This window comes from Pelecanus crispus, chromosome 3 (genome assembly GCF_030463565.1).
Source record: "Pelecanus crispus isolate bPelCri1 chromosome 3, bPelCri1.pri, whole genome shotgun sequence".
Taxonomy (NCBI): domain Eukaryota; kingdom Metazoa; phylum Chordata; class Aves; order Pelecaniformes; family Pelecanidae; genus Pelecanus; species Pelecanus crispus.
In genome coordinates, this window is record NC_134645.1 from 655,787 (window position 1) to 669,632 (window position 13,846).

General features: G+C 40.3%; 1 protein-coding gene across 1 annotated transcript in view; it reads right to left on the minus strand.

Moving 5' to 3' along the window:
- Positions 1-13,846, minus strand: part of RALGAPA2 (Ral GTPase activating protein catalytic subunit alpha 2) — a 135,769-nt gene that overhangs the window by 51,869 nt on the left and 70,054 nt on the right. The window contains exons 32-36 of the mRNA XM_075708597.1: positions 12,729-13,500; positions 12,373-12,444; positions 11,243-11,366; positions 10,023-10,178; positions 2,348-2,506 (exon numbers count right to left, since the gene is read on the minus strand). Coding sequence (XP_075564712.1) covers positions 2,348-2,506; positions 10,023-10,178; positions 11,243-11,366; positions 12,373-12,444; positions 12,729-13,500 — 1,283 coding nt within the window. The remainder of the gene's footprint in view (positions 1-2,347; positions 2,507-10,022; positions 10,179-11,242; positions 11,367-12,372; positions 12,445-12,728; positions 13,501-13,846) is intronic.

A 13,846-nucleotide genomic window follows, 5' to 3' on the forward strand; every position in this document is an offset into this window, starting at 1 on the left:
GTCAATGGAACTCGCATATCGTCAGCTTCCATCTGTACAGGGGGCTCTGCCTTAACGAGGAGCTCGAGGGGGGAGACCAACTGAATGCACAGGGACGTGCTCTCTGCTCAGCACTCTTCTGTAAGTTGGCATTAAATACCCCTTGGAGGAAAACAGTGTTTTGAATGGTTACAAAAAAATATACTATGGTTTGGCAGGACTCAATTTAAAAAAAAAAAAAAGAAAAAAAAAGTAAAGGGAAATATCCCCTTCCTTGAGTACTCCAAACGTCAATGCAAGTTATCCATGAAACAAAAATTAATATTCAGCCCATTGCAAACACCTGCTTCATTACAATTTCCAAGAAAAAAATAATTATTTCTGTTGCACGCAGTAAAAGTAGGCAAGGTTAAATAAACCTTTTGAGCACAAAGACTTCCCCTCTATAGCAAGCAGCACTAGTTAAAAGAGTGGGGAATGGGTAAATTATTGTACCAAATGGCTGAGAATTAATCTCTGATGACTAGCTGCAATCTAACGAGGCATCTGTGTCCCAGGGAACCCGCAGTATGTCCCTGGCGGTATGTGCAGTGTGTAGAGTCTGCCTGGCATTCTTTGTCCTCTTTTGCAGGCAGCTTTTCGTCTCATTGTTCAGAATATCCTCATGCATCTGTGACGCGTGGAATGCATTCACACTAACAGACTTACTATTGTCTTCTCTCAGAAGCTTTGTCGAGCAAAGACTGCATCACGGTTCCTGATAATTATATTGCTTAATTAATCAAGACAAAAAAAATTTGCAAATCATTGCCCGGTTGCCAAGCAGGGAGATAAAAAATGAAAACAATACAAGCTGAAGCAATATAACAAAAGTAACAGCTATCTGATCAGAAATTCTTATATAATGAAGCTATTAATGCTAAATCGGTTAATGTTAACATTGCTCCAGGTGTCTCTACTTAGATGCAAACAAAAAGGCTAACATTATGTATATAAAAGGCCAAATGTTGCCATGGATTCTGTAACCTGATAGAGAGGACAGCCTTTTCATTTGATTAGGGAATGCAATTTAAATACCAGGGACTGAAGCCAAACAACAGACATTTCTCTCTGCAAGCCTCTTTCATTCACCCTGGGGTCAGTAGCTGGTGAACAAAAGGTCAGCCACACTTGCCCTGGAAATGTCTGGATTAATTTTATTACATTGTAATGGTTTGTACTTTAAATGTAGGGATAACACTAAATTTCCAGTTAGCTATTATTCTTTCTGCCCGTTGGGTATTTTTGACTAATATGTAAGATGACATAGCTTTTCTCGATTGGTTCACAGAATTTTCAAGCATGTTCATAACGCTAAATTCTGATTTTCCTGATGGAACATTAGAAGCTAAAACTCCCAAGAAGTAAATTGCAGAGCTCAAAATCAAGTGTAGGAAAAAACACCACTATTTCCATTTATAAAAAATTTTCAAGTTTGAAACATCTACTGGCAAACCACTGGTTGTTAACATATAATAGCTCTGTCATTCACAACTCAAAAAATATTGTATACAGCTGGTAAATATGTCATCTGATGTATGCATTTTTCCACAGCTGGTTACTCTTGGACCAATATTGTCCCTCATATAAAGGAAATGGTATTCACCACACTAATTACTTTCCTGAAGTATATTTTATATACATTTTTGCATCTATAATGTACCAGACAAGCACTTATTAAAGTAGCTTTTTTATAGATACGCACAGATGTACATACAGACACGCCTGACATTTTGCAAAGAAAAAATCCATTATTTCCAAAACGTGTCTAAAAAGGTGGTTGCGTAACAATGATTTAAACAGAAAACACTAAACCTCAAATACTTTGTTTGATGTAAGGATACCCAATGCCTACATCATCCCATTGAGTCAGATTACGATGACAGTCTCAAAAACATGTGAGGTTATGCACGGTGCCATATGTACAAGAGTAACCAAGCCGATTGGGGTGAATTAATAGCAAGTGAGGAACTTACATCTTTATTATTTTGCTTTTATTGCCTCACATTGGAAATTCACAATGATTTTAAACATTGTTCTTTGTATGGTAGCTCCTATGGGTTGAGAATTCTGAAATACTTCTTTAAGCGCTAAGCATGAAGATAAAATTAATTAGTAGCCATTTCAATTGCTATTAATAATTCTAGTTTTAAAATAAAAGCTCATTGCTCAGCATGCTTTTAAACTGAGATGGAGAGACTATATTTCATATTTGCTGGGGGAAAAAAAAAAACCCAAACTCTAAACCACTGAGCTTTATTTAAGCAACAAAACTGTTGCGTCACTTGCATAACACATACGATAGATCCAATAAAGCAGCAAAACGTACCTCCGGTTTCTTCATTATCTCTATGAAGAACATGTGATTCTTCATTGGATAAATAACAATTAAAACATCTCCAAAATCTGTTGGTATAATGCCTCTGCGGTAGTTCCTGGTGTGTTCAGACCAGACGATGTGAACCTCATCATTTCCCAAGTGACGAAGCTGCAACAGCAAATTGGCTCTTTATTAATCAGAGTGATAACAACAGTTTATGAGGGGTCATGGCTTACAAATTGAATTACAATGCTCAATAGTAGAAATATTTCATTACAGAAAAAGTTAAAATATTGTTTTTCTCCAGTTGCTCATGAAAAGATCAGCTAAATAATTTGCTTCATTCAGAAGGCATTGTTGTCTGATGGCTTAATTAAGTAATTATCAAACTAGCCATTAGCACGATATGTAAATGTACATTACCTACAATAATTTAAGATGGAAATCTGAATTACTAGAACAAAACGTTAACCAACAGAACATCATATTCCAGCTAAAATAAGGTAGCTGTCACAGAAATATGAAATGCCTTGACTCAGGGTGTCAAGAAACTTTCCATCATGAGGCACTACTACCAAATTTATTATATTGCAAATATCTCCCTGCTGACTCTGTCTGGAGAGGACTTTTGTTTGAAAACATAAGCAAAATATCTGGGCAATGTGAATTAGACAAGAACGGGAAATACTGTGGGAGTCACCTTTTTATTTGGAGCAGAGTTGCATACAATATGGATAAAATTTAAATGTGGCATATACAAAATGCATCTGAAAGCCTGTGTGTTTGCTTTGTTATTGGAGGAACCGGAGGTGATCTAACAGATGGCAAAAAATATTTGGCAATCATGTACAAGCTACACACAATAGTTTCAACCGTAAGCTTTAAAGTTAAAATTTAATCCACATGCAGAATGCCAGCCCAAAGCACAGAGAGAATTTAAGTCCCACTTAAAGCTTGAAAGACCACCCCCCCCAATTTGGTGCTTGCCCCGGGAACAATGTGCACAATAGACCTAACAAAGAAGCCAAAACGTAGCTCTGCCTTCTTCACTGTCTCTGTGCAGGGGGGGAAAAAAGAAAAAAGAAAAAAAAGGTAGTGATTTTCATTGGTAAATAACAACTAAGAAATTTCAACACGCCTTGTATCAGCCTATACGGTACCACTGAATTTTCCCTCTTCAGAACCAGGCAGCACCTTTAAAAGCACAGACTTTCACTCCTACATACTGGGTGGCAGGCTGTACCCCAGTTGTAAGGGAAACGTGGCAAAAACGTAATACATTTTGGAAATCTGAAAGTTAAAACTATAAACTCTGCTTACAGCTTGTAATCTAGCAGAGTAAAATAAAGTTAAGTTCATAAAGCGACTTAGATTCTCACTTTATTTTAAATGAAACAGAAGACAGAGTTGTATTTTATGTATGCCTACGAATAAAAGACATTTTTAGTTCTGTTTGAAGACAATAGGAACCATTTGTGTCTTATAAAAACATGGAAACATTAACAATACTATTACTACAGCTTCTTACATGTACAAAAATCAGTACAAATTACTATTCTCAACGTCACCCTGACTTCTGTGCGTTCTCTTATCTTTTCTTACTTGCTCAGTAAAAATAAAGCAACATCCAAGAAAATACTTATGTTGATAATATCACAGTGCAGACCGATACACAGAAAACCAAGCAGTAATTTACATGCACGACAAAATCCTGATTTCACTTTCTGTGAACAGATGCAGCTAGGTCACCTTAAAAGCAATGCAAAGCAAGATGTAAAGTTTAGTCTTAAAAAACCAAAAAATCTGTCTGGCTACAAGACTTCGTGCACAACAGGTCCTACACACTGAGGACCTAAGCGTTTGGCAAGGCTACTCCGCGCACAGGCGAAGCTGAGCTGTAATTTTCTCTGAAAGCTGCGCGACGGAAGGACCCAGCTCCCAGCAGCTGTATTCAGAGCAGCCCAACGGCAACGTATTTGTAAGCAGGGCCCACGATTTATCAGGCTGAACCCAACGCATCCCGATACCAGAGTGAGTTCTGGCACCAGCTCCGCAACACAGAGGAAGCCCACAACAGTGGTATTTAGCAACCTCTGCTTTAAAAAGCCCAACAAATAAATACGGAAACAGAATTCTGTACGGTGATGCAATTGTCCAGTTGCACAGGGCCATTCACAAACTGAACACAGCTCTTCCTGCTACAGAAACGAACCGTGAAGAAAAGGCTCTGTACTGCCTTGCCTCCTATGGCTTTTGGAGTGATAAATAGCATGTACCGCTATACAAACAGTAATCAAAATACGTCCAAATACTGCTTAAGAGACCCTTTTTAAATCACAAGGAACTATTCTGATAATAATCAAATACTTTCCATACTGAGGAATCCCAAAACACTTTGTACTTATATCACATCCAAGAGAACAAAATTCAGTATACAGGGAGAAGTTAGCTCAACCGCAGCTTGCTGTGCTTGTTTGAGACAGGAAGTGACGGCTATGAGCTCAAAATCTTGCAAACACCCTGTGATAATAAATTACTGCCTTTGCTACAGTCTTCATCGCATGCCAGTAACTCATTTTAAAGCTTGAGTTACTACCTGTCATTGTTTTGAAGTCATACGTTGTTAATCATCGCATTTATAAGGTATGTTACAAATATAAAATCGGTATTAATCAAAATATTTGTTCTTGAAAGACCATTTCACTGATAAAAAAGATTATTAAAATAATAATCTTATCAGTGACAACAAACCAGCTGCTCTTTTCCTGTATCGCTCCTTCAAAAAATGAGCTGTGGGGTAGACTCGGTACCCTGAAGGACATAAGCAAGTTTTGCTTGGAAGTCCAAAGCAACACAGACGATGCATTTGGAGCCAGAGTCCCACGCTAATGCTCTCCAGGCAGTTTAGGGGTGCGGAAAAAAAAAGAAAAAGCCTACATTAAAAAAGAGCAGCCAGGAAAGAAGATGTATATTGAAAAGCAAAACCAAAGAACAGAGCAGCTCAACCACAAGTAGTCAGGTTTAAGTTTACCGCTGACTGGAACGATCTCTCTACAAATGGTCAGGGAAGGCAGCTCCTGAAGCTGCAATCGCTTCTCCTCCCCGAGTGAGCCGACAGTGCGTGAGTTTCTAGCCTGCACATAAAAGCAGTTTCGCTAACACGAACAAAATATGCACGTCCTCAGCTGCACACGCTCAGACACAGCCACGGCCTGACGTCTCAGCTACGCCGGGCAGCCAGCGCCTGGAAGCTGGGTCAATGTATAGCTTCCGACGTGCGCCACGCCGTTGCTAAGCATGTCGGCTCTGCGTTTCCTCAGCCCTAATGCGGGTGCCGGAGCGCAGCCGGCAGCTCCAGAAGCCGCGCGGCCGGGCTCCGCGCTGGGAGGCTCGCCGAGCGCCGCCGCTCCCCTTCGCTTGAGCAAACAGTTTTCAAGGCTCCCAGCCTCGGCTGGGCTGCGCGCTGCCTGCCAGGCAACACGCCGCCGCTGACACCGGTCACGGTACACACCTAATGGCCTGACCTCCTTTCCCTGCTAATTGCATTACACAGCCAGCTGGCTCCAGAGAGGAGTCGTCTGTTTGACTGAAGAATTTCTGCTTTTGGGGAGGCATGGCTGCTACTTTTGCTAAGTAACAGTCGGGCCTGACATCCCCATTGTCTGGCTGACAGTGTACCCATCCTAAAATCTAAGTTTTATTTGTAAATTAACCGGGAAACTTCCTGCCAGAACAGTGCTGCCTGGAGACTGATAATGTGCGCCTTTCATTCCCTTTCACTCTTACTGTATCACTGCCAATTTGTTTTTCTGCTGCTCGCCAGCCCTAGGCTATAAAAGCCTTGTAAGACATAAGTGCAATTATAGTCCTGGAGTCAAATGAATTGGACAAATCCAATAGCACAGCTCTGTCCCCACTTTGCAAACCCCTACAGCAGTTAGATTAGCTGCTAAAAATCTAATCTAGCTCTAGCTAACAAATTTCTGCAGCGAAGGAGCAAGAGTTCAGTATGGGGTTGCAACCAGATTTCTGAATTGAAAAAGTTCTGCTATGACAATGGAGAAGATGGAATAAATCACTTAAAAATTCTACAGCTCATTTTTAAACCATTAGGTACAATTTATGTAGAACAAGACAGGGGAAGGTAGGATGCTGTTACTATGATTGATTTTCATTCTTGCCACAAGACAGCCAGATTAAAAAAAAGTTTAGAACCACTGATGCTGAACCTTACAGCAGCAAAAGATATCAGCTGAATTTTGATTATTCCACTAGAAAAGATTTCTTTCAGGGCTAAGACTTATTTGGAGAGGTTTTTTTTTCTTTTTTTTCCTCCCCCGAATGAGCGATGTAATATGTCAGCATATATGCCAGATAAAGGAATACAACTGCAAATTACAACTGTACTGCACAAAAATAAGGGGCCAAATTCATCCTCAGTGGAAGTGCACTTGTTCTTGTGAATTTATACCAGAAATGAATTTATCCTCTTGTGTTCAGTAAAAATAAAGAACCATAATAACATATTTAAGTAAAATTACTGCATCTGCTTAATTCCCCAGCCCACAGAATTTATGGCCTGCTGTACTACTTCCTTGGCCAGCAGGTGGTAAGACCTTCTGTTCAGCTCTGGAGCTTGTGAGCCAAGCACACTGATTGGTATTGAATTCTTTTTGCCTGTCTGTAGGCAAAATAAGCAGAGAAGAAACCACAGAAATGACATAAAGATTTCAGAGATAAGGGGGGCCTTAGATTCCAGATAGTATCCACGCAACCCTATCTGACAGAAGCAGGGGGGATGCAAGAAAAAAGTTGTGGCCCTCATTGCATCCTGATTGGAAACATGATAAAATTTTTCCTCCCGGTAATATCGTCCTCTAACACCGTATATCGCTCTATCACAGCAAACATTAAAACGGAGCAGGTACTGAATGACAGCATTGTAACCTGCCTTCCCCTCACACACACCGCTATGAAAAAGAGGCATTAACGGACAGAAGTAATAAATACAAAATAATCTTTTTAATCTGGACATACTGCCCCAATAATCTGCAGTGAGGACTTAAGCCCAGCATGCACTAGCTGTTCAGTGAGCAAGTATTAAAATGCTTGTGATGATCTTGAGAGTTACCACAATCTCAGAAGCAACGTTACATTTGATCACGACTCTTAACCAGGTACTGCAGAATTCAGAAGCGCAGTTATCAACAGGTGGGGGAAATAAATATATTTCCCTCTTGTTTACGAGTATGTTGCAGGCAGGCACATGTTTCTTTTCAAGCACGCACACCAGTTGTGGTCTGCACATGCAAAGGCTGCCAAAATCAACATGGGACTTCTGCGGACTGAGGAGTTTCCTTGCTAAAGCACCGATGGACTTGCCTTTACGTATTTCAGGATGGGGCCTCCACAGCTAAGGTTCACAAGTGAAACGTCAAGGAATTGACACCTGTAGGTTATAAGGGTTCTTGCAGGATGTTTAGTATTGCCTTTAGAAATGGTTTGGATATACACTCACGCTCAAAACACTGGTTTTAAATGCAGGCTCGTTCGTCCATCAGCATTTTGCAAAGAGTTAGAGAACTACCAGTCTTCCAGAAATTTTATGGTGCTTCCGAAATGCACCTTGCCTCTAGTCTTAGCTGCAGTTTTGTAAAATTTGTGAAGAAGTCTATGCTAATTTGCACAGAAATACATGCTTGCTTACAAAACAGCTGTGACAAATTAAACGAAACTGTTCTGTGTAGAAGCATGGAACCACGGAAGATTATATGTTAAAAAAAGACTTCTGGAAGTCATCTGGTCCAACCCACCGCTTACAGCGTGGCCAGCTCCCGAGGTCCATTAGGTTGCTCAGAGCTTTGTCCTTCTTTACAGGAATACACAGTTTGATCCCTGCAGGGTTCCATTCCTATAGCAGATTTAAGGGTTTTTTTAAAAGTCTTAAAGCAATTACTTTGCGGTATTTTCTGTGGATAATATGTACTGGAGCTGGCCTTGTTTCCTAGCACTTCAAGACTCAGAGGCTGGCAACTACTAAATGCTTTTGCTTTTTCTTTCTCACAAAGAAGAATTTCTCTTAAAGCAAACACAGGGAAGACAATTAAATAGAATAACCAGACTCTCTCAATGTCTGTGTTAATCCCTAACGTGGGTGGGAATTAGGAGAATTAGTATAATAGACTGTTTGCAATTAAAACCCATTTTTCCTCTTGTGGTAGCTCTGTCAGACTGTGCTCTCTCCTCTCCCAGGTGATGTATTACTCAACAGCTAGACGATATTTCACTGCCTTTGCTATGCTTCCATAAAATCCAGGAGCTATGACTTACAAAGGGAAGATTAGACTAAACGACCACAACTTGTGTAGGAAAAATAAGACTGGGAAAGACATGGTAGCAGTTCTCAAACATGAGTAAGTCTGCTGCAAAATGATCTGTTCTCCATATCCCTGTGGAATGGGGTAAGAATAAATGGGCTGAAAATGAAGCAAAGTAGATGCTACAAGAAATTTTCTCATGGTACAAGAAATGGAGCATAGGAATATGTTGCCTAGGGAAACTGTAAAGCATTCATCACTGGAGTTTTTAAACTAGCAGCTAGATAAATACTGGCCAGGAACAATAAAAATACAGATAGTTCTACCTTGGTAAATTGATAGCGACTATACAGACTCTTCATTTGTACCACAGCCCTACTTCTCTACCCTGAAGTACTCAGATTACTTTTTTTTCCATAACCACGTAAATCCACTAATACGAAGATAATGAGTTGCATACATAAAGAGAAACATGTCATTTTGTTGACTTTTTTTTTAAAATGACAGATATCACAATGAAAAAGAAAGGATCTAGCTTTACTATTAAATGCTGGGCAAGTTTTCAGGACTGGTAATCAGAAATTCCACCTTTTTATTTCAAGGAAAAGCACATGTTATTTTGAAACTCACTGGACAACAAATACAATCACCCAGTGACATATTTATAGATAATTTTCAGAGCACAATAGCATCACATGGTAGACTGGACGGCTGTAGTAGCATTATTAACACACATTAACAAGCTAGGTAGGACAAGTTGCCAATCCTAATTAAAAAGGCAAAGATTCGGTATGCACCTAAAATCTTCTTTGACTCTAAGCAGCAGTTGGCAAGCACCATAATCTCAAACCACTCCTTGCTAGGAAAGACAAATGATTAAGTACTGATACCAACAAAATTTTGGGCTGGGTTCTGGCCATCTTTGAAGCAGAGTCTGCTTGTCAGAATTGTGAATAACTGGATAATGGCTTTAAATATCAGCTGGCTGCTTTTGGTACTATGCTTGTCACTTCTCTTTCACTTCTTTTCTTTTCTGTTACACGCTGGACGATTCATCTGTAAGGTTTTATTATGCTGCATTTGGTTGTTTTGTTCTACCAAACTACAACAGTTTTGGCAGGCAGACAATATACAAATGAAATCATTGCTAATATTATTACTAATGGTGGTATTTGAGGCTACCATGGAAATGTTAATTGTGTTTCAGAATCCAGAATTTAGATGCCATTTAATTCAGATAATCTAGCTGCAGAGCACCATGTGGCACAGCAAAGACGGCCTGCTAGGACCAGTTAGCACAATCTGGTTTCAGTTTAAGCACTTGAACACTACAGACAACATTTTGAAATACACAGCAAATCATTTACCTTTTTGGTCAGTGAATCATCTGAATCTGATGGCATTCTTGTAGACACATGAAAAATTATTTCAACGGTAGAGGTAGCGTAATAGGGTGCTGTTTGTCCTGTGCTGCCATTGCGCTGCAGGCCGCCCATAAACCCACCGTGTGTTGAAAGATCAACCTGATTGATTGAAAGTCATAATTAGAAGAAATCTGAAAAGACTGATGAATAATGAGTATTTATTTATATATCAAGACTTGGTGAATTTGTCACTCTGGAATTCTGTAGCCATCCCAGAGAAAGAGAAGTCCTCCCCTACAGGCTTGTGATCTTTGCATTAGATCTGTGTTTCCCATTCCTGTATTTGACATTTAGTGAAAGTAAACATCTCTTAACTAGGCACTGAGTCATTTCTCTGTATGGCTAGTTTACCTTCCTTCCAGCAAATGACAGCAAGGAAGCAAAAGCATCCTGTCATGCGCAGCTGCTCCAAGGGCTACGCATGGCTTAGCACGCCCACTCAAAGCATACACGGTGAGAAATGAAGGGCACAGAAAGTGAAAACAATCAGAAAAACTGCGAAAGAAACTGAAGATTTGTACAAAAACCTCAGAAGAAATTACTCTAGAAGATTACTCAAAAGAAATGCCTTGCTGAAGACAAGCCTGTGTCCAAAGCTTGTTTATTTTCCCAACTGCATCAGTCTGAGGATGCTACCTCTCCTGGTAGACCTTATGTCACTTAAATCCTTAAACATGAAATGCAGCTACTATGTATTTCCAAAAAACCTAAATGTTCATGTCATTTAGGTTACTGACACACCACTTCAACAATGCAAACTGAAGCCAAATGTTTTTGTCCTTCATAAAGCAGTCACGTGGCTGGGTCAGTGGTCTGACCACGTGAAGAGCTAAAAGGAGCTAAAATGAAGGTAGCGTCATGCTACAGCTCTTAGCGATGCGGAAAGCAGAAGTGTCCACTGCAGCACCGCCTGTCCATCAGAAACAGGAAGGATGTGTTGATCCAGAAGTAGCATGTGGATTTACAGAATTCTGCTAAAAAGGTGATCTTTTAAGTACTGCTAAATATTAGTGTGTATTAAAATTTATCTTTCTTTTTTGAGAATTAAAAAATACGCACATATAAGCAGTTTGTTTCCCATTTACCTATTTTAACCAGCTTACTTGATCTGAAGATGTATGAAAAGCAACGTATGCTAGCTTGCCTAAATTTATGACTATTACCTCCCAGCCCAGTCCAGCAACAAAATCTTCATATGCCTGGCTTCCCCTTGCGTTGGACAGTATTGAACATTTGTCCTCCTGTCCTTCTGCAATGTAAAACACTGCAATCTTGTGAGTTTCACGGCTGTAATTAGATATAAGAAGAAATGAAAGTTAAACAAGTTTTAGCTCACAATGATTTTTTTAGCATCACGTGCACTCAAAAGCTATGAACAGGTGACCATGTTTAACTCTATATGCCCATTTCTTTTATGCACACAAATACATAGCTCAATTTCAGTTGCGGAAATGTATTTTCACTCATTTTTTTCCCCCATGACCACACTGCAGAGACACCACACTTCAGAGAGCGGAGCCAAGTCTATTCCTTCTGTGCATCAGCAAAAGAATTGATGCCCAAGTTCCAATTACAGGGTTAATCGCTTACATCTGTGCAACCTTGCCAAAGACAGTAAAATTGCACAGGTGTTAACGGGAGCATAATTTGACCTACAGAATTTTAATTATAGGGTGATGATATACGAGAAAGAAAAAGCGTTATTGACTTTCAGATCCTGGGTTGAGTTTTATAAGGCTGACAGTGACAGTTGGCTGCTTTGAAAACAAGCTGAGTGGATTTGGTATGAAAATTGTTGGGATACCAGAAAATCAGAACTCTCTAATGCTGCAGACGTTTTTCAAATAGCTGTATGTCAAGTAATGAAAAATAAAACAGAATATTCAGAACTCTATTCTGCCACTACCTAGCTGTAGAGTAGTTGTACGGAGATTACCCCTTAAAATACTGCTCTTGACACAGGGATCATCCTGCAGAAAACAGTCCTTTGTGCGAGTTGAGCCAAGGTCACAAAAATTTTGGAACTTCTTCCCTCCCCTCCCCTCTAAAGAAAACAGGAAATAGGTTGCTGTGTCTTATTATTTGCTACTGAATTTAACATATATAGTACCAGCGAAAATAGCTTGTCCATCCAGGCTACAGAAGTCTTTAGAAACAAACAATCCATTTTTCATACAAATGTTTGTACTGCTAGCACATGCAATTTTAATGACTTTTTGGTTTTGGTGACGTACTTATTCTTTCTTTAGAAATACTAACCGTATCAATGGTGTGTTTAGTAAACATTACCTACCATTGGCGGGAATCCAGATTTTTCAGTTCTCGCAGTAATTTTGAATTTTTCTTAAGAAGATGAAAGCTTTTTCTATAAATATATAAAAAAAGATTTGAAGGAAAATGCAACACAGTACAGACACGTATTTTTCATTCAAATACCTAAGAGAAGGGAAACCAATTAGCATGATTCAAAGTTTTAAAATTATTATTATTACAAACAATCTGCAGATGTGTATTTAAAATAATCACTGAAGCAGGTATACGTAAAAGTTCAAAAGTATGCTCTGAGCACCACCCAGCTATGGGTAGTTTGGGGGTAGAAGTGAGAGGAGTCAGAGTACTGTAAACACGTTCTGAATCCTCTCTTCCTACCTTCTGTCCCAGGAGTTCATTCCCAAGTCATTTAGCAACAGCCGACAGAAATAAAAGGACGCTTGAGGTTCAGCAGGACATGGTTCTTCTTGACGGGCCACCTTCATACTGAAGTCTGAGCTGCATTTAAATATATACTCTTTTTCCTGGGCGCTCTGCCTCATCAGGGCTTCAGTGATTGCATTCTCTTGGTCGCAGCTCACACCGACGGGTGGCGGCGATGGCTCATTCAGCTTTCGCTGGGGATGTAAAAGGCATTCAGGACTGGTGTTACCAATCTTTTCCAGCAACTGGTCAAGAGCATCTTCTCCTTCTTCCACCTGAGAAATGTCTTTCTGGGAAACAAAATGGTGCTCAGGGTTGCCCGAGATCACAAACGTGTTCGCTGCGCTCTGCCGTGGAAGGCAGCCCTCCAAAGGTCCGTACAATATTCTGCCATCCCAAGAGTATTTCCCTGAGATATCTCTGACAATTACCCTTACGTCTGAGGGGGGTGCTGCCGGTTCAGTGCCTGTCGTCTTCTCTGCGGGGATTTGGAGGTAAGATATGAGAGTACTGTCGTTAAACACGAAGAGCTGCAGGTTGGGACTGCGGAAGACTTCTGAGGACAGCTCGGAGGACTCCACGTAGGAGTTGTCGTGGTTCTCGCTGAGGAGACTGTGGAGAATGGCAGGGCCTCCACTGAGCGGGTAGTGGCTCAGGTGATTCACCAGGTGAGTCATAACCATCCGTGCCGTTAAAGGTATCAATTCTAAGTTCCTCCGCCTTTTTTCTAAAATGATCAATGAAAAGATAATAGATTAATAAGAGCAGCAATAGGTAATTGAAAAGAGCATCTGCAAATTTCTGTCATATTTGAGAGGCTTGCCTTAGTTGTCCTCCTAATCCTTCCTGTTCAAGAAGATATTCACAGTCACCTTCCAAGAAATTCTAACTGTCACACACTTCATTTTATTTTACCACGTGCCCTTTGACATTTATCCTACAGTCACATCCAGGAATCCATCCACCCTGCCAAAAGTCCCGCACACCGATCCCACAGCACCCGCTGTCATTACGGTTTCATCCGGCAGGGAAGGCGTTTCTCCTTACCGCCTGTATTCCCACAGCCATCCCCA